This window comes from Astyanax mexicanus, chromosome 13 (genome assembly GCF_023375975.1).
Source record: "Astyanax mexicanus isolate ESR-SI-001 chromosome 13, AstMex3_surface, whole genome shotgun sequence".
NCBI lineage: Eukaryota > Metazoa > Chordata > Actinopteri > Characiformes > Acestrorhamphidae > Astyanax > Astyanax mexicanus.
The window spans coordinates 11375001-11396249 of record NC_064420.1 but is presented as its reverse complement, the minus strand read 5'-3'; the positions used below and the strand labels follow the sequence as shown (position 1 = coordinate 11396249).

Sequence of the window (21249 nt, the reverse complement as noted above, 5' to 3'; positions counted from 1 at the left end):
CTTATTTCACCCAACTATTACAAATTCAGCTAACTACTAACAGATTTAAAGTCTTATTTCACCAAAATATTACCAATTCTGCTAACTACTGACATATTTAAAGTCTTATTTCACCAAAGTATTACCAATTCAGCTAACTACTGACAGATTTAAAGTCTTATTTCACCAAAATATTACCAATTCAGCTAACTACTGACAGATTTAAAGGCTTATTTCACCAAAATATTACCAATTCAGCTAACTACTGACAGCTTTAAAGGCTTATTTCACCAAAGTATTACCAATTCAGCTAACTACTGACAGATTTAAAGGCTTATTTCACCAAAATATTACCAATTCAGCTAACTACTGACATATTTAAAGGCTTATTTTACCCAAGTATTACCAATTCAGCTAACTACTGACATATTTAAAGGCTTATTTCACCAAAATATTACCAATTCAGCTAACTACTGACAGATTTAAAGTCTTATTTCACCAAAATATTACCAATTCAGCTAACTACTGACAGATTTAAAGTCTTATTTCACCAAAGTATTACCAATTCAGCTAACTACTGACAGATTTAAAGGCTTATTTCACCAAAATATTACCAATTCAGCTAACTACTGACAAATTTAAAGGCTTATTTCACCCAAATATTACCAATTCAGCTAACTACTGACAGATTTAAAGGCTTATTTCACCAAAATATTACCAATTCAGCTAACTACTGACAGATTTAAAGTCTTATTTCACCAAAATATTACCAATTCAGCTAACTACTGACAGATTTAAAGTCTTATTTCACCAAAGTATTACCAATTCAGCTAACTACTGACAGATTTAAAGGCTTATTTCACCAAAATATTACCAATTCAGCTAACTACTGACAGATTTAAAGGCTTATTTCACCCAAATATTACCAATTCAGCTAACTACTGACAGATTTAAAGGCTTATTTCACCAAAATATTACCAATTCAGCTAACTACTGACAGATTTAAAGTCTTATTTCACCAAAGTATTACCAATTCAGCTAACTACTGACAGATTTAAAGGATTATTTTACCAAAATATTACCAATTCAGCTAACTACTTACAGATTTAAAGGCTTATTTCACCAAAATATTACCAATTCAGCTAACTACTGACAGATTTAAAGTCTTATTTCACCAAAATATTACCAATTCAGCTAACTAGTGACAGATTTAAAGGATTATTTTACCAAAATATTACCAATTCAGCTAACTACTGACAGATTTAAAGGCTTATTTCACCAAAGTATTACCAATTCAGCTAACTACTGACAGATTTAAAGGCTTATTTCACCAAAGTATTACCAATTCAGCTAACTACTGACAGATTTAAAGGATTATTTTACCAAAATATTACCAATTCAGCTAACTACTGACAGATTTAAAGGCTTATTTCACCAAAATATTACCAATTCAGCTAACTACTGACAGATTTAAAGGCTTATTTCACCAAAATATTACCAATTCAGCTAACTACTGACAGATTTAAAGGATTATTTTACCAAAATATTACCAATTCAGCTAACTAGTGACAGATTTAAAGGCTTATTTTACGAAAGTATTACCAATTCAGCTAACTACTGACATATTTAAAGGCTTATTTCACCAAAATATTACCAATTCAGCTAACTACTGACATATTTAAAGGCTTATTTTACCCAAGTATTACCAATTCAGCTAACTACTGACAGATTTAAAGGATTATTTTACCAAATTATGTCCAATTCAGCTAACTAGTGACAGATTTAAAGGCTTATTTCACCAAAATATTACCAATTCAGCTAACTACTGACAGATTTAAAGGCTTATTTCACCAAAATATTACCAATTCAGCTAACTACTGACAGATTTAAAGGCTTATTTCACCAAAATATTACCAATTCAGCTAACTACTGACATATTTAAAGGCTTATTTCACCAAAGTATTACCAATTCAGCTAACTACTGACAGATTTAAGGATTCAAGGATTCAAGGATTCAAGGAGATTTTATTGTCATTCGCATCTTATGTGGTACATGAGGTGGAACGAAATTGTGATCTCACGATCCAGTTTACACCCAAGAGCTGTTATTAAATAGATATATAGATAAAAGTACAATAAAGGAATACAATAAAAATAGAATATACAAAATAGTTAAAGATAAATACCCCAAAATGAAATAAATAGAAAGAGTAGACAGGTTGCAGCAACAAGTCCAGAGTGCAAATGTGCTATAGCAGCATGAAATGAATTAGAGCAGTAGAAAATAAAGTGTCTCAGTGCGGGTAAAGTGACCGTGTTTGTACAGTAATTGTCCTTGTGTGTCAGTGCAGTGTGTTGTTAAGTGGAGTTTAAGAGTCTTACAGCTTCCGGAATGAAGCTGTTTCTCAGTCTGGTTGTTTTGCACTTGATGCTCCGCAGCCTCCGTCCTGAGGGAAGCGGGACAAAAAGTGCATGTGCTGGGTGGGTGGGATCCTTCCTGATGCAGGTGGCCCTCTTCCTGCATCTGGAGGTGTAAATGTCTGTGGTGCTGGGGAAGCTGACTCCAACAATCCTCTGTGCAGCCTTCACCACCCTCTGCAGAGCTTTCCTGTCTGCAGCAGAGCAGCTTCCATGCCACACGTTGATGCTGGAGCACACAACGCTCTCCACCACACATCTGTAGAAGGAGGTGAGGACTGCGCTCCCGAGTCCAGCTCGTCTCAGCCTCCTGAGGAAGTAGAGCCGCTGATGTGCCTTCCTGACCAGAGTGGAAGTGTTGTTGCTCCAGGTGAGGTTGCTGCTCAGGTGCACCCCTAAGTACCTGTAGCTGTCGACCACTTCCACCGCAGATCCTCCAATGTGCAGGGGGAGGTGGGCATGCTGGCCTCTTCTGAAGTCCACAATCATCTCCTTCGTCTTCTTTACGTTGATGCAGAGGTTGTTCTCTCTGCACCAACCCTCCAGGTGTTCCACCTCCTGCCTGTAGCTGGACTCATCTCTGTTTGTGATGCATCCAACCACTGCTGTGTCGTCTGCAAACTTCACAATATGACAGCCTGGATGGAGAGGTGAGCAGTCATATGTGAGCAGTGTGAACAGGAGGGGGCTCAGCACACAGCCCTGAGGGGAGCCAGTGCTGAGGATTATAGTGGGGGAGGAGATGTTGTGAATTCTCACAGACTGCGGCCTGTTGGTCAGGAAGTCTAGGACCCAGCTGCACAGCGAAGAGCTCAGTCCTAGTGAGGAGAGTTTATTTATAAGGGTCTGTGGAATCATGGTGTTGAAAGCGGATGTGAAGTCCACAAAGAGCATACGGACATAGGAATCCTTCTGCTCCAGGTGGGTGAGGGCAGTGTGGACCACAGAGGAGATGGCATCCTCTGTGGATCGGTTCTTCCTGTATGCATACTGGTGTGGATCCACAGTGACGTTGATGGTGGCTTTGATGTGGGTCTGAACCAGTCTTTCAAAGCACTTTGTGACTATCGGAGTGAGGGCCACTGGCCGGTAGTCATTAAAGGATTATTTTACCAAAATATTACCAATTCAGCTAACTACTGACAGATTTAAAGGCTTATTTCACCAAAATATTACCAATTCAGCTAACTAGTGACAGATTTAAAGTCTTATTTCACCAAAATATTACCAATTCAGCTAACTAGTGACAGATTTAAAGGATTATTTTACCAAAATATTACCAATTCAGCTAACTACTGACAGATTTAAAGGCTTATTTCACCAAAGTATTACCAATTCAGCTAACTACTGACAGATTTAAAGACTTATTTCACCAAAGTATTACCAATTCAGCTAACTACTGACAGATTTAAAGGATTATTTTACCCAAATATTACCAATTCAGCTAACTACTGACAGATTTAAAGGCTTATTTCACCAAAATATTACCAATTCAGCTAACTACTGACAGATTTAAAGGCTTATTTCACCAAAATATTACCAATTCAGCTAACTACTGACAGATTTAAAGGCTTATTTCACCAAAATATTACCAATTCAGCTAACTACTGACAGATTTAAAGGATTATTTTACGAAAGTATTACCAATTCAGCTAACTACTGACATATTTAAAGGCTTATTTCACCAAAATATTACCAATTCAGCTAACTACTGACATATTTAAAGGCTTATTTTACCCAAGTATTACCAATTCAGCTAACTACTGACAGATTTAAAGGATTATTTTACCAAATTATGTCCAATTCAGCTAACTAGTGACAGATTTAAAGGCTTATTTCACCAAAATATTACCAATTCAGCTAACTACTGACAGATTTAAAGGCTTATTTCACCAAAATATTACCAATTCAGCTAACTACTGACAGATTTAAAGGCTTATTTCACCAAAATATTACCAATTCAGCTAACTACTGACAGATTTAAAGGCTTATTTCACCCAAATATTACCAATTCAGCTAACTACTGACATATTTAAAGGCTTATTTCACCAAAGTATTACCAATTCAGCTAACTACTGACAGATTTAAAGGATTATTTTACCAAAATATTACCAATTCAGCTAACTAGTGACAGATTTAAAGTCTTATTTCACCAAAATATTACCAATTCAGCTAACTACTTACAGATTTAAAGGATTATTTTACCAAAGTATTACCAATTCAGCTAACTACTGACAGATTTAAAGGCTTATTTCACCAAAATATTACCAATTCAGCTAACTACTGACAGATTTAAAGGCTTATTTCACCAAAATATTACCAATTCAGCTAACTACTGACATATTTAAAGGCTTATTTCACCCAAATATTACCAATTCAGCTAACTACTGACAGATTTAAAGGCTTATTTTACCCAAGTATTACCAATTCAGCTAACTACTGACATATTTAAAGGCTTATTTCACCAAAATATTACCAATTCAGCTAACTACTGACATATTTAAAGGCTTATTTTACCCAAGTATTACCAATTCAGCTAACTACTGACAGATTTAAAGGCTTATTTCACCAAAATATTACCAATTCAGCTAACTAGTGACAGATTTAAAGGATTATTTTACCAAAATATTTCCAATTCAGCTAACTACTGACAGATTTAAAGGCTTATTTCACCAAAGTATTACCAATTCAGCTAACTACTGACAGATTTAAAGGATTATTTTACCAAAATATTACCAATTCAGCTAACTACTCACAGATTTAAAGTCTTATTTCACCAAAATATTACCAATTCAGCTAACTTGTTATAACTAGCCAAACTAGCGTTAATTTATAAGTTATAAATAAATAGCTAACCTAGTTTTAATTTATAAGTTATAACTAGCAAACCCACACACAAAAGGCTATTATTTTTGTGTTTTATTATTGTCTTTTACTTAGACCACATTGGGTAATGTTGTTTAATGTTGTTGACCTGTGATCCTCCGTGTTGCTTCCAAGCTGGGAAGCTAAAAAATGCACTCCATTTGCAGTATGTTTTCCCCTACGGTTGTGAGAGCAATTGTTGCACTTAATAACACAGCATGCATTCACCGCTTCATCGTATTGTACATTAAATTAAGTTGCCAGCCTGTCTCTGCCTTGCGTGGTGGTCTGGAAATAATGTGTGTTCAGGTAAATTTCTGTGGGGTTTCTATCTTGGCGGTGGAAAAAAGCATTGTGCAAATAATCCGGTGACACCACGTCTAAAATCAACAGCAACCAGAACTGAATAGTGATCACCACGGGCACTGCGCTCCCCATTCACTATACCACACACCATCACTTCTTTACCACCTTTACATTTAGCAAAAAACACCTCGCCTTGAGCCTTCAGCAATCAACTATAAAAATAAAATATACATAAAAACGTGCAGAGTAAGTAAGTTATCATTAGTTATATTTATTTATGACATTTAGAAGGATTTATATTTATGTTCAGTAAACAAACAGCTTCAGTAACTGTAGCTTAATATAGCAGATATAGGCAATCTGCTGTTTGAGAATTTGAACAGATGCTTAAAAATGTTTTAAAAATAAAAAATGAAAAGAGAAAAGAACTTCGACTGAACATTTATTTAATTTTACTTTGCTATTATTTAACTGAAATTCATTTTTATTATTATTTTTTATATCTGGAAAAATAATGACCTTGTTACCTTATTACATAAAACTTAAAACATTTGAAATACACAGAAATATAAAGCTATATGTTAGTGTTCGTTTCTCATCACCAGGGAAAATTTATTAAAATAATAAATATATAAATCCATTAACTAAAATCTCGTCCAGCGCTCTAAAATGGCAGGCACACGAAGCGGAGCTTGGCAGAGTGCGCGACATTGCATGCGGGATTACCTCTGTTTTCTTAAAAAAACGTTTTAATAAATAACGTCGGATCATGGTGTTAAACTTACTATAGCCACCATATTTACTGATTTTTAATGAAAAGAAATCAGGCAAAATGCTTTTCTCTCTCTCTCTTTTGCAGCACAGAGCTGAATTCAGAGCGAGGCTACGAATAATACAAAACTCAGTTCCGTTAAATAAATAAGGTGAGTGAAGACCTGTGAAGTTAATCAAATATTGTCATATATAAAGGATAGGTTGAGGTTTTAATGACCTGTTTCAATGATTTGAAACTGAACTGAAACTGAAACTTTTATTATTCTGCACACAGAAAAATCTGTGATTGTTTTAAATTATTATTTTTTAGAGTTTATATTTTCTATTCTATTTTTGATTCATTTAATTTATTTTTATTATTTTATTGATCAAAGGAGTTAATTTTTTCTCCATAAGATATAAATTATTTTCTTTTTATGTCAATTTTTATGATCTTTTTGAAATGTCCTATTTTTCCTTTTTTACGTATATATTTTATTTGTCCATAGTAAATGTCAGTTTTTATTTCAAATTTTTATAAAACATTTATAATCCCTTTTAAACTGTAAATGCTCAGTGACATTGTAAATGAGGGTCCCCCTCCAATGGTTGATTGCTTGATTAATATTCAGTGTTGCAAACCCAGTTTTTACATAAACAATAAACAGAATAAAGAATAAAATAACTTTACTCTTCCCCTATATAAGCTGCTGGTGTATCTTCACAGCGTGACGTGCAGTCTCCTACGTGCTTAAAATAGGAATGAACAGAAGTGCACCTGCATCTTAAAGGTAATATACTGTTTAGTTTAGCAGATAACATATAAATATATTTTGAGTTGTAGCCTTCAGTTTTATCCTGTTGCAATCAGTGAAGACTGGTAATAAACAGCTAATAGAAAGCTAGTTTCTAGGAATGGCTGTAAGTAACGATTACCATTACTTGTTTTGGATGAACAAAATAGCTCAATATTGAATCACATTCGTAGCTAAACTAAGTAAATATAGACTCTGACTTTCGGTTTCTGACGTATATTTTCAGCATAGTTCACATTAGCATGTACCACGACTGCGTTAGCCTGTATAGTCCCAATCACTCTAGCTAATCTAGCTAAGTACCCTCTGCCTTGTAGTCCCAGCTGCACACGGAGCACATTAATGAGAACACTCAATTAATTATCTTACTAAATTAGCTAGTCTTACCTTAATGCTGCTAAAAGGTCTGCAAGTCCTGAACTAAACTCAAAAAATAATGTTGTTCTGATACTTGTTATAAACATTTGTTGGGTTTGCCTGGAGTTATTTACTTGGAAGAACTTGCCAGTAAATTGATAACTGGATTACTCCCATTGTTTCAAAATGTTTGTAGACTATCAGAATAAATGGTTTCTAACTGTACATTGGCAAGGAATACCAACAATGTAGGTATGCCAAATAAAGTAGAATGGAAAAACCCTGCACCAAATACATGCGCATCAACAACACACGCACACTAGTAACTATGAAAGGTGACTCACATTTCACAGGATGCACTTTTATTTCAGAAACAATAGAGAAAATTACAAATCTGAATACCCCAACCGGTAATGTAGTAATGTTGCATGGTATACTGATACAAGAAAATTATCTAAATACTTTGTTATTAAAAATAGTACAATATCCGTGATAATTCCATTGTGGAAAACACTCAGAAGTCACAAAATATCAACGTATTTCAAAGTTTCAATGTCTCGCAGCTTTTATATGCCCTATTTTCTGGTTTCATCTGCTTTATTTCGATCAAGTGGATCCTGCAAGAATGCAAATGTACCATCCATTAGGCCTTGCTCAAATTCCAATATGGTTGCCATGCCATGAGCACTTAACACCTTAAAATGTACACAAGTTTGGCCATTGACCAGTTGTCTGCTGAGGAAACACTTCATGGTCACAAATACATACATACTACTATCCAATAACTTTTGGCGTGCCAGTTTGAATTCTGACCCAGAATTTGACTGAACATAATATAGTTGGTATTGGTACTTGGTATCGCCATATACGTGAGTATAAGATATAATATCAGCATTGGAAGGAAATAATCGTGCATCCCCACACACAACCATATACTACATTCACTCATGTACACAGGGACACATACAGTAAACACAACTCAGTGTACAAAATACACAAACGGAACAACCATGTAAGATAACAACAGGCTAGAAACCCAACGGTATGCAGTTGCATGCCAAAAGTTGGTAAGACTGACCGTCTGAGATTTCTTCTTCTTTTTCTTTATTGCTCTGAAGAAGCCTTGCTTCTCCTTTTCTTTGGCTGGCTCTGGCGGACTCAATTCCAGCGCCTCGGGCCCCGTCCTAATAATACATATATGAACTAAATTGGTAAATGTCTCCATAGATTGACCCGCACATCTTATCTGTTCTGTTGCTCAAAATCTACAAAAAATATGATATTTCATATTATGTGCGTAACAGTTGCCTCAGACCATCTTCAGAATAGATTAATCTATTGACTTTTATTTGATTTACCATCAATCAAAGAGCCATACATGTGGCAAATTGTACACAAAGAAGCTGGACAGTGCAAGTCATTATGTCTCACCAGGGGTCGTAAGTGGGCTGGCGTTTGGTGTGGCTGCTGCTTTCCATGTTCATCCCTGAGCTCATGCCCTGCCCGCTGCCCTCATGGAAAGCATTGTCAGGTCTAGGAGAGGGCACTGTGCCAAGGCAACACAAACACATATCAATATATAAAGAATGACTTTCAACTTGAAAAACGAATAAATTAAATAATGATCTATGCTCATCTAACCTCTGTAGAAGCTACCAACTCGGCGTGGCATGGACTCACTGTAGATCATGCGGTTTTCCTTAGATGATCCTGCGTCCTCCGGATGCTGCTCATGATATATGGCTGCCTGCAACACAGCACAACATCTGACACTATGAGAATACACATATATAACCTGGAAGTATTAAAGATTAGAGGACTTTTGCTGAAATACTGGAAGACAAAATGCCTTCACAGGCTGTTTGATTTAAGCTATTAATAGCCATTCTGACTCACTAGCCAAAGTTTGCAGTGAATAACTCAAACTCACTAAGCTTGCCTGGGCTCTTAGGCACATAGAAAGTCATAGAAAGGTAGGGTACATGGTGCATGATGTGGGAGGGTAAGACAGAGTGAAAAACATGGAGTACTTCTCCTGATGGAAAGAGGTTAACAAGAGTTGAATTATTTCTTAGACACTCACAAGTGGCCATTTAATACATCACAAGATTGATGAGGACTGAAACTGTATCATCTTTGCGACATATACAGGTTCTGTTTGGAATCTGACAAGAGTCGATGCCCCATGTTGAGTGCTTTAATCGACTAAATGAGAATGAATGGAATCTTAAGTATTCAACAGAAGGTTACATTACAGCCTTAACATGCAAACCTGGGGGGTATGGGAAAGGTACATCTCGGTCAAAGACCCGGCCACAAGCAGGGTGTAGAAAATCCATGACAATTAATTAGTCTGACCAAAAATACTAATGTGGCTAATGCTGAACAAAGCAAAAAATAATGCTAATAAGTCTGGTCTCATTTGCATTTTAATTAGCATGATTATTGACTACAGTACATTATTAGCAACATTAACATGCATTCTTGGTGGGAAAAAGGAAAAAAAAATAGATTTGCACAGGAAGCTTGTATCTCACAAGTATTATCACGCCTGATTGGTTAATGTGTTCTTTGACATGTGTTATTGTGTAGCCACATTTGTCTGACAGGGGTTTAAAACCTTTTTGTTGTGGTTTAAACCATTGCAAGCCAACCATTAGTTGGAGTTGGAGCAAGGCCAGGTGGATAGGAAATTCCGTTTCTGAAGCTGTGCAGGCATTTAACAGTCCTTGATCCATTTGATCGATGAAAAGCAAAGTAAACCGGAAAATAAAGCATTTAAAAGCTGTGAGACATTTAAACCTTTTTTGGGGTTTAAAATATTTTGCAACCTTGCAACACCTTATGCACACTTACATCAAATATCAAAGCTGCCTGTATTTCCTATTGTCTCCTAGTTCTGTCTTTTATTTTATAACCATATTAATAAGTTTGTTATTCTTTTTATTATTCTCTGCTCTTTTTTGCAGAAAATTAGCTTAATTAACATCACTCTCACAACTATCTATAGACCTATAGACTACAGTACCAGTCAAAAATTGGAATCTCTTTTCTTTCAATGTGTTTTCATTCTTTTTATGTTTTTTTTTACATTGTACATTTAATATTGAAGACATTAAAGCCAGGATCACATACGGAATTAATTAATAAACAAAATTGTTTACAAATGAGGCAGAGTTATACCCCTCATATCTCCGCTTTACCCTCCAGTGTAACGCTTCTTGCATAAATAAAAGATGGTTGTTTATCAATGGGCCCAAAACCACTCCAGATAAACCACAAAGTAAATACAGTCTGCTCCACAGATGTTTGTTACTGTATGTATTTTAAACTGTAGTAGTTTTGGAAGCATTTCTATTTTTGGAAGAAGAATTAATTCAAATATATTACCATAATTTTCGGGCTATAAGCCGATACTTTTTTTCACGCACACTGCAGCTTATATAGTGGTGTAGCTATTATTAACTAAAGTTAAAGCAGCAGAACCTCTGCGAACCAACGTGTGCTTTCCCACCAGGGGAGCTGGTTAGCTGATTAGTTAAAAAAAATGAAAATTTAATAATATCATAAAAATGATCTAAATGCTTAAATCTAGCTATTTGCTTTAACTCATAAATTAAAACAACAACAAAAACAATACACAAAAGAAATAAGCTTTACCATTACTTATCTAGCCTCTTAATGTGATAGTTATAGTGCAAAACTAACAAAGTACACTTAGAACAGTAAACATCTTGGATCACTAAACACACTTGGGGCCAGGAAACAATTATATTACATAAAATATATTATATTTAAACATGCTAATTGTGTGAGCGTAGAGCATTTACAGACCCTGATGTCCTCAGGGGCCTCATCCCGGGAGCCAGATCCGCCCACATGCCTAGGCAGCGTGCGGTGCTGCAGCTGTGGTGAGAGCATCTGCAGACTACTGGCGCGAGTAGGCATTCCCTGCCCCACGGCCAGACCCCCTGAGTCCCCTCCGTGGGGCCGCCCGCGTTCACGTCGAACGTACATGGAGTGCCTGTGGGGGCGCTGCTGGGACGAGAATGGACTGGTGTAGCCCAAGCCATAGGGAAAGTCGTGAGCGGCTGAAAGTCCTCCACCTCCCCCGCCTCCTCCTCCAGGGTCTAAGGGGTCTGTTGCTTTGCCTTCATCCTGCTGCTGGCCTTTGTGGCGTGAGGAGGAGCGGCGCAGTGAGGACTCTGGCTTGGTTCGACCTCCGGCTGAGGGGCTGTGGCGAAGGTTGGGGCTGCCTGGCGCCGGTAGGTTCAGGTTGACGTTCAGGTCCAGACAGCTGGAGGGGAAGTAACGGGTTGAGGGGAGAGTTGGCTCATCCTGGAGCAGACGTGGGTCGCTCAGGTTGCTGACAGACTTGGCATCGCTCAAGGTTCCATGGCTCTTGGACAAACTCATGAAGGATGATGAGCCCTTACCACTTGAGGACTCGCCATAACCATGACGACTGTGTTTCTCCCTCTCCCCCTGCAATGTATTGGTCTTTCCCTCGACGAAAGAGTGGCGGTTCTGGGAGTGGCGAGAAGCATTGGACTTGAGGTATTTAGCGCCGGGGCCGTCCGAAGGCTTACCGAAGTCAAAGTCGGCTGCTTTTGCTTTGCCCTTCTTGGGGCTGAGGCCAGAATGCGGCAGGTTGGACAGGTCTTTCCCACATGACGCAGAGCGGTTGAGGGGCTGGGGGGTCTGGTAGCTCTTGGGGTGCAGCGTGGGGCTCAGGCTGCTGGAGGCTGGCCCGGCACCATTCAAAAAGGCCTCAGCACTCGTCGGATGCAGGTCATCATGACCGTGGCGCGGCAGGCTTGAACAGTCCCGGCTGTTTGAACGATGGTGCCCTGAGCTCTTGCCACCGTGACTCCTGCTGGAGAGAGAGAGCAACATTATACAGTATATATGCTTTAACCACATGTTACCATTCGAAAGCATAAAAATAATAAGGTTATTACCTTGCAGTAATACTGTGTAGGGATGTCATGAGAACTAATACCATCAGTACAGAGTCAATTGAGACTGTTTGGCGAGTTAATAGGGTGACAGTGTGGGTCAATTGCTAGTCAATAAACCTTAACACATACAGTGCTGTGAAAAAATAGTTGTCGGCCAGCAGATTTCTTTTGTTTTTGCTTTTATTTAATCACACTTAAAACACATTTTAATATTAGATAAAGATAAACTGAATAAATATAAAGAGCAGTTGTTAAATGATACTTTTATTTATTAGAATAAAAACATATCCAAACCAACCTGGTCCTATGCAAAAAATGTTTTTTGCTTCCTAAATCTAATAACTTGGTTGTGCCCCCCCCCTGAACAACTCCAATCAAGCATTTGCGATAACTGGCAATGAGTCTTTAACATGTCTGTGAAGGAATGTTGGCTCACTCTTATTTAAAGAATTGTCTTTTTTCCTGGGGATCTTCAAGATGTTTGTTGGAAAATATGAAATGTGCCTTTGTGTTATTTTTGGTCAGCAAAAATAATTTCTGTTTTGGCTTTCCCCATGGACGTTTTTTTTTATTACTGAATCAACACCATAGACCTTAACTTAGTCAAGTGAGACCAGCAGTCCTATAGATCTTGTTCTGGGTTCTTTTGGGACGTGTTATCTTGTTTCAGACGGGTCTGATTGTTAGTGCCAGATGAATTGGACATTCAGTTTCTGATGTTGTGGAGACATTTAACCTTCCTCAATGCATAGTCACATGTGTACTAGCAATACATTACAGAAGACATTTTCACCCACAATGAACAGCTCAGTGAGTAGTAATTATTATACATAATATCTAGTTAAAATTGCCAGTGCAAAAAGATTTGTGACATGCAGAAGGCCCCATGGGACATGTCAAAAGTCATAGGACACGGGACTAGTATAGAATGTGAGTGTATATATGAGAAACCTGACAGGAGTCAGTTTTTGGACCATGCCATTTTGGGGCACATGTGAATACTTGTCCTCACCTGCTAAGGGCAGTGGGGTCATGGTGGGGTTTTCTCTTGGAGGAACGTATGGGTGTGGGCGTGGGTGGACCAGCCCGCTCCCCGTGGCACTGCGTCTGGAATGCGGGGTGATTCAGACTCTGTTCCGTCAGAAAACGTTCATTTGGGTTCAAAAGCAGCAGGTTCTAAAATGGCAAAAGCAAAAACACATAAGAAATGAAAAAGAACGCTCATTAAACCCCTCATTTATATGGAACACGATGGATATATTAGACATAAAGAACATAATTTTCTTAAGAGATACTGTGCTTCATGTTCCTAACATTTTACAAAGGCTTCAGGCACAAATCAGCCTGAATTTTTCAGACAGTGGTATGTCAAAATCTTTCCATAAGTCTTAAGGCATGGTTTATGGGTCATGAGCAGGAAAAAATGCAAATTGATCTCTTACTATTATAATGTTAAATTAAATCAGCTAATTGAATGTTTAAATCCTGCTAATGTGTTATTAGACACACTTAAGCCCCAACTGCAAACAACAGCCTCCAATTAAGCTTTAAATAAGCTTAAACCCTGTTCAATAAAGTCAGATCAACTGGAAATGAAAACACAGCTCTCCAATTAGAGAAGACATTAAAAAAGTGACCAGGCTGGGTTTCTCAAAAACCTTCGAACAAAAGGCTATTCTTTATTTTAGAGCATGCACTACACTCAACACTCTCTCTTAGTCTCTTAAGAAGCTTATGGGAAACTGGGTTCTGAACAAGTCAATAGTTCTTTATATTGCAAATATATTTTTTAGGGTTTAGGGTGAGTTGAGGAGTTTAGGATGAGGTGGGGAGTTAAGGATGAGGTGGGGAGTTTAGGATGAGTTGAGGCGTTTAGGATGAGGTGGGGAGTATAGGATGAGTTGGGGGGTTTAGGGTGAGTTGAGGAGTTTAGGATGAGGTGGGGAGTTTAGGATGAGTTGGGGAGTTAAGGATGAGGTGGGGAGTTTAGGGTGAGTTGAGGAGTTTAGGATGAGGTGGGGAGTTTAGGATGAGTTGAGTAGTTTAGGATGAGGTGGGGAGTTTAGGATGAGGTGGGGAGTTTAGGATGAGTTGAGGAGTTTAGGATGAGGTGGGGAGTTTAGGATGAGTTAGAGAGTTTAGGATGAGGTGGGGAGTTTAGGATGAGGTGGGGAGTTTAGGATGAGTTGAGGAGTTTAGGATGAGGTGGGGAGTTTAGGATGAGTTAGAGAGTTTAGGATGAGGTGGGGAGTTTAGGATGAGTTGGGGAGTTTAGGATAAGGTGGGGAGTTTAAGATGAAGTGGGGAGTTTAGGATGAGTTGAGGAGTTTAGGATGAGGTGGGGAGTTTAGGATGAGGTGGGGAGTTTAGAATGAGGTGGGGAGTTAAGGATGAGGTGGGGAGTTTAGGATGAGGTGGGGAGTTTAGGATTAGGTGGGGAGATTAGGATGAGGTGGGGAGTTTAGGATGAGGTGGGGAGTTTAGGATGAGTTGAGGAGTTTAGGATGAGGTGGGGAGTTTAGGGTGAGTTGAGGAGTTTAGAATTAGGTGGGGAGTTTAGGGTGAGTTGAGGAGTTTAGGATGAGGTGGGGAGTTAAGGATGAGGTGGGAGTTTAGGATGAGTTGAGGAGTTTAGGATGAGTTGAGGAGTTTAGGATGAGTTGGGGAGTTTAGGATGAGTTGAGGAGTTTAGGATGAGGTGGGGAGTTTAGGATGAGTTGGGGGGTTTAGGGTGAGTTGAGGAGTTTAGGATGAGGTGGGGAGTTTAGGGTGAGTTGAGGAGTTTAGGATTAGGTGGGGAGTTTAGGATGAGTTGGGGAGTTAAGGATGAGGTGGGGAGTTTAGGGTGAGTTGAGGAGTTTAGGATGAGGTGGGGAGTTTAGGGTGAGTTGAGGAGTTTAGGATGAGGTGGGGAGTTTAGGATGAGTTGAGTAGTTTAGGATGAGTTGGGGAGTTTAGGGTGAGTTGAGGAGTTTAGGATGAGGTGGGGAGTTTAGGATGAGGTGAGGAGTTTAGGATGAGGTGGGGAGTTTAGGATGAGTTGAGGAGTTTAGGATGAGGTGGGGAGTTTAGGATGAGTTGAGGAGTTTAGGATGAGGTGGGGAGTTTAGGATGAGTTAGAGAGTTTAGGATGAGTTGGGGAGTTTAGGATGAGTTGGGGAGTTTAGGATGAGTTGGGGAGTTTAGGATGAGTTGGGGAGTTTAGGGTGAGTTGGGGAGTTTAGGGTGAGTTGAGGAGTTTAGGATGAGGTGGGGAGTTTAGGATTAGGTGGGGAGTTTAGGATGAGGTGGGGAGTTTAGGATGAGTTGGGGAGTTTAGGATGAGGTGGGGAGTTTAGGGTGAGGTGAGGTGGTGATCATCCAATCCTCTCAGCAACGCTTCAAAATGTAGGAGATAATAAATCATAATAAATCTTAATATAATGATTAATACTTTAGTCCATAGAGTGTATGGTAATTTACAGCAGGACTTAGCAGTGTCATGTTATCCAGTGTGATGTTTTAGCTGAATAAACTAAATTAGGTGTTAGTTCTCCTTCAAACATGTTGAGCTGTCTGCTAACTTTGACTTTTCAGCAGTTCAAAAACACATGGTGGAGCTTTATCTCACTCAGGGGAAGAACATGGTAGCCTTTATCCTTCCAGCCCTGGTAGGACTCTCTGACAGGGAGTCCTATCTACCAGGTACAAACTGGATTTGACAGATTTTTTTTATTGCAAAAAAGTACATGATACATTTGACAATACGCTAGTTCACTCTTTTCACTGTTCACTGTTTTCTACATTTTAGCTCTAAACTCTCCCTGTTTTCACAGTACTAAAACGGTGCCTGTTTGCTGGAACGATGATTCTCTGATTAGAGGTTTATAATGTCCTTGATGAAGTTCAAGGTTAATTATGTCGTAACATTCAACGGCAGCTCATTCAAATGCGTACAAACTGGAGAAAGTGAGATACGAATACAATTAGCATACGATCAGCATATTAATAGCATCTCATCCTCAGCTAAATAAGTGATGTTAATATGAATCACCCTAATTATCATAAATATGGAACAGCTTCACTGGGCGCTCAATGAATCGTGACCCACCTAAAGCAGCCTAAAGCTCTGTTATATCCCCTCTCTCTCTCTATCTCTCTGTCTCTCGCTCTTATCTCTCTCTCTCTCTCTCTCTCTCTCTTATCTCTCTCTCTTTGGAACAAAAAATCAAGAAAACACAAACAAAAAAAACTACTGTTTATTTCATCACATACTGTACATGTACAGTGCATACCTGTCAAGTTTTGGACTTAAAAATAAGGGATTTTTTCCGCCGCCCCAACAGCCCAAACGAGGGGGAAAAAAAAATATATACATATACATATATATATATATATATATATATATATATATATATATATATATATATATGTATATGTATATATTTTTTTTAATAGATTTAAAATTGAAATTGAAGGGTGCACAAATTTACAAAAAGGACATGGACCAGATATATTCCATAAGTAAATAATAGTCCTAAGGGCCTACACAATTAATAATCTTTCATTAATACTTCTTTCTATCAATCAGTCCACTCCTGATCAGGGGTGGGTTTCCCGAAAACGATCAATCTTAGGGAATAACGAACGAACTAACGAATGACGTGAGTAAAGAACGAGCCAGTTCTGCGAGTGTTTCCCAAAGAGCTTCGCAAAGTGAAAATTAACGAACGAGGTTAAAGAACGTCTTTGTTGACTCCTCCCCCGACACAGCGCGCTCAATCGATCCACAAATATCGATTCAACACTGCCAATATGCAGTATTTATTCACTATTACACCCTAAAAACGTAGAACTGTGTTGTAATCATCAACATTATACATATTCTGAAATTTAAATTACAAAAGGATGTACTTTGGCATTAATAAAATACTCCTAAAGATACATATGACTAAATAAATAATAAAAAATCTAATCTATTTTAAAACATTAAACTTTTCTTACTTTTTTAAAATTATTATAGTTAATATATATTATATTAAAAGATATTATACTAATATTATTAATAGTAATATTGATAGTAATATTAATGTATTATTATTATTATTATTATTATGAATAATTATATAAAAATAATATAAAATATATAAAAAATAAATTATATAAAAATAATATAATAATACTTATACGTATGTACCTGTTTTTTTTAAACCAACCAAAATATGTTTTATGTACACTCTATGAGGCTCCTGCTCATCCTAAATCACTCAGTTGAGTTTAGGTCAGGGGATTGTGAAGGCCATGCACCTTTTTGTTTACTAGACAATTCCATATGCGTCAATTAATCGTTTTCATGGTTTTAATATTAATCGCCAATGTAAAAAAATAAAAAATAAAATAATTAAATGAGACGTGTCCAACTTTTGACTGGTACTTATATATTTGCGAGTTGACACACCCCAGAGTTTGCCCAGATGAACGGCCACAATGTTGGTTAGAAGCACCTGAATAAGGAATATTATTAAATATTACCTGCACATTCACCGATACCCTTTACAATACGTATAGGTGGGATTAAAGACACCGCAGGCGTCCCCTGCACCGGACCTACTTTGCAGCTTTGCTTAAACCGTGAGCATCATCTGCAGGAATTCACTGATTGCATTTCTTGCAGCATTAATGTCAAGAACTCTAGCATCGCTAATCTGGATTTTAATGATTTATTCGTGGGTTTGATTGGTCAATTCCAATATGCCCAGTTATACTACAAGCCACAGACAAAGTTGGCATTATAATATAATATAATATAACATAACATAATATAATATAATATAATATAATAATATTGATAATTATATAATAATATAATTGATTATAATTAATAGTAATATAATATAATTGTTCAACCACGGAAATAATATTTTTTTTTCTTCAAAATTGGCGGGCCCTGGTGTTTAAGGTGCTGAACTGCAAGTCGAGATCCCCTAAAGAAGCTCTTTAAGAATAACGACTGGGTCAGAGCACTCGTTAATCTGCGAGCGAGTTTACGTAGTACTTTAGTTACGCACGGGTTTGGGAAACACTCTTTAATTAACGATCAATCTTAAGTACGAGTTAACGAAGTTCTTAGCGTTACGAAGCTTTCGGGAAATCCACCCCAGTTCAGTTAATTTCAGCCCTCTCCACATTTTCTCTCTCTCTCCAGCTCAACCATCTCTTCTACCCCTTCTAAATAATACATTACATTACATTATAATACATTACCACAATACTTGAGATTTAAACAAATTCTAACAAACCCTAAAACTAGCCCTGAACTAATAGAGTTTGGAAATGATATAGTTATTGGCTGATCAGGCACATCAGGGCAGGGCATTATATATATATATATATATGTAGATTTTTCTCAAACCCTGAATATCTATCTAGCTAATTCTAAAGTTAAGCTAACTGAGTCACAAGCTGTATTTTATTAAACACACAGTGAGTTTAATTTATGTTTTGATTCAGAGAAGAGTCTTTTTACCCAGCTATCAGAAACAATCTCATCACAGTTTACATGGTTAATTACCTTTCTTTTAGATAAATCTCCGTATATCCAGATTAGTTTTAACGACAGCTGTTCCGACTAGCTGCCTGAACTCACAGCGAGGGGGGGGGGGGGCGGGGCTTCCCGCACACTAAACTGCGCTCCGCAAAACCAGCTAGCTGATTGGCTGTTTCTCCTGAAAGGCGGGACTTTCTCCTTGAACCGGCACCACGATTGGTTAAGAGACACACAGCGGTCAGTGCATTGTCGCCTGTGGCCTATATATATATTTTATTTAGTATAATACGGGTAATTTACGGGAAAATACTAATACGGGAGGACGACGGGAAAGAGGAGTAAAATACGGTAGTTTCCCGGCCAAAACGGGAGACTTGACAGGTATGACAGTGGTATGAAAAAGTTTGGGCACCCCTGATCATTTTTATGATTTTCCTTTATAAATCATTGATTGTTCAGATCAGCAATCAGTTAAATATATCATACAGCAGATGAACACAGTGATATTTAAGAAGTAAAATTAAGTTTATAGGATTCACAGAAATTGTGCAATAATTATTAAAACAAAATTAGGAAGGTGCCTAAACATAAAAATTACATTAAATCACACCACAGATTTTAATAATATTCAGGTCTGGAGGACTGAGATGATCATTACAGAACGCTGTACTTGTTCCTCTGCATGAATGCTTTAGTAGATTTTGAGCAGAGTTTAGTGTTTAGGGTCGTTGTCTTGTTGAAGTATCCAGCCCCAACGCATCAACTACAACTTTCTCACTGATTCTTGAACATCGTTCTGAAGAATATGCTGATATTGACTGAAATCCATGAGACTCTCAACTTTAACAAGATTCCCAGTATCTGCACTGGTCACACAGCCCCACAGCATGATGAACCACCACCAAATTTTACTGTGTGGAGCAGTAAAGGGTTTTTCTTGGAATGCTGTGTTCTTTATCCAAAATGAATCCCGCCCGCCAAATAACTCAGTTTTAGTTTCATCAGTCCACACCACTTTATTCCTAAATAAAGCTGGTTTCTCCAAATGTGCTTAAGCATACCTCAAGCCACAAGCAACACTGAATAGTTGAATGATGCACAGCGACACCATCAGCAGCAATATGATGTTGTAGGAATATTTTTTGTTGAAGGGTGGGATTTATCAGTAAAACACAACACAATACACAAATATTACATAGTAAAAATTGCTAAAAAAAAAAGGCAGGCAATGTTTTACACATTCAGTTAGAATCATGCTAACTGTAGCATGGTGCTCCATCCCATTTTTTGGGATGAGTTTGGGAGTTGGGAATAATCAACTATCCTTACCCTAATAATGGTTTAATCGCGAATGCAATCAAACCCTCAGAGCAATCCTCCAAAATCTTGCAAAATGTAAATTCTTTTCCTGGACAGTAAAGAGAGTTGCTACAACAAAAGCTGGATAAACTTGTGTCAATGCCATCCTTTTAAACAAGTTAAAATAGGTATATGGGCCATACAATGTTCATGAAGTCAAAATCACTCTCATTTAAAGAGATCTCATCAGCTCTATTCTTGCCAGTTTCAGAATGAGCTGCTCTGTAACTTTTATGTAAATCTGTTGCTGGCCACATCCCATAAGCGTTTACCAAGGCTTTTCTTTTGCTGAATAGCAACAAGCTTGTTCATGTTTAACTACGATAGAAGTACAACTCATTATTCGAAACTACTTTTCCCTAATCTGCTGACTTGCTTCGGACAATAGGTACAGATCCCTCCCTCAGATAAAGTCTTTTGGCTAATCCTTCTGTGAACTTTCTGAGGCTCTCAACCCAAATTACAGAAATGTGCTTGGAGTGTTCATAGGGGCACACTTTTGCATGCAAAATGGAGCTTTGCTTTATATGTCCCCTTTTAATTTCCAAAGAAACAATGAACTAGCAGTTGCCACAATACTTTTGTTCACATAGTGTACCTTGGCTAAACTACATTTGGAACAAACACACAATTATACTGACACTAACAAATTCTTACTCATTTATACTTTTATAATAAGGCCAAGTTTGAAACAATAAAAATTTCAGTTCTCTTGAAATACTGTACAATTTGGGGTGAATAATCAAAAAAATAACCAGCTGCTCTATGCAGTGGTCCACTGCACCCTGTGTAGCACTGCACCCCTTGCTGCAATTGTGACATAAAATTGCAATGCACAAAACTGTGTTTGTATAAATTATAAATAAGCTTCTTGCCTTAATTCACTGACTTTGGGTCACTGCCTCTCAAC

General features: G+C 37.7%; 1 protein-coding gene across 3 annotated transcripts in view; it reads right to left on the bottom strand.

Moving 5' to 3' along the window:
* Positions 1-21249, bottom strand: part of LOC103029134 (cyclin-dependent kinase-like 5) — a 145844-nt gene that overhangs the window by 7728 nt on the left and 116867 nt on the right. For 2 of the 3 annotated variants that reach the window (XM_049486404.1, XM_049486406.1), the window contains exons 11-15: positions 13467-13630; positions 11328-12369; positions 9135-9240; positions 8925-9039; positions 8572-8677 (exon numbers count right to left, since the gene is read on the bottom strand). In XM_049486404.1, the coding sequence (XP_049342361.1) occupies positions 8572-8677; positions 8925-9039; positions 9135-9240; positions 11328-12369; positions 13467-13630 (1533 nt within the window). The remainder of the gene's footprint in view (positions 1-8571; positions 8678-8924; positions 9040-9134; positions 9241-11327; positions 12370-13466; positions 13631-21249) is intronic. The other variant, XM_049486405.1, reaches the window with a different exon arrangement.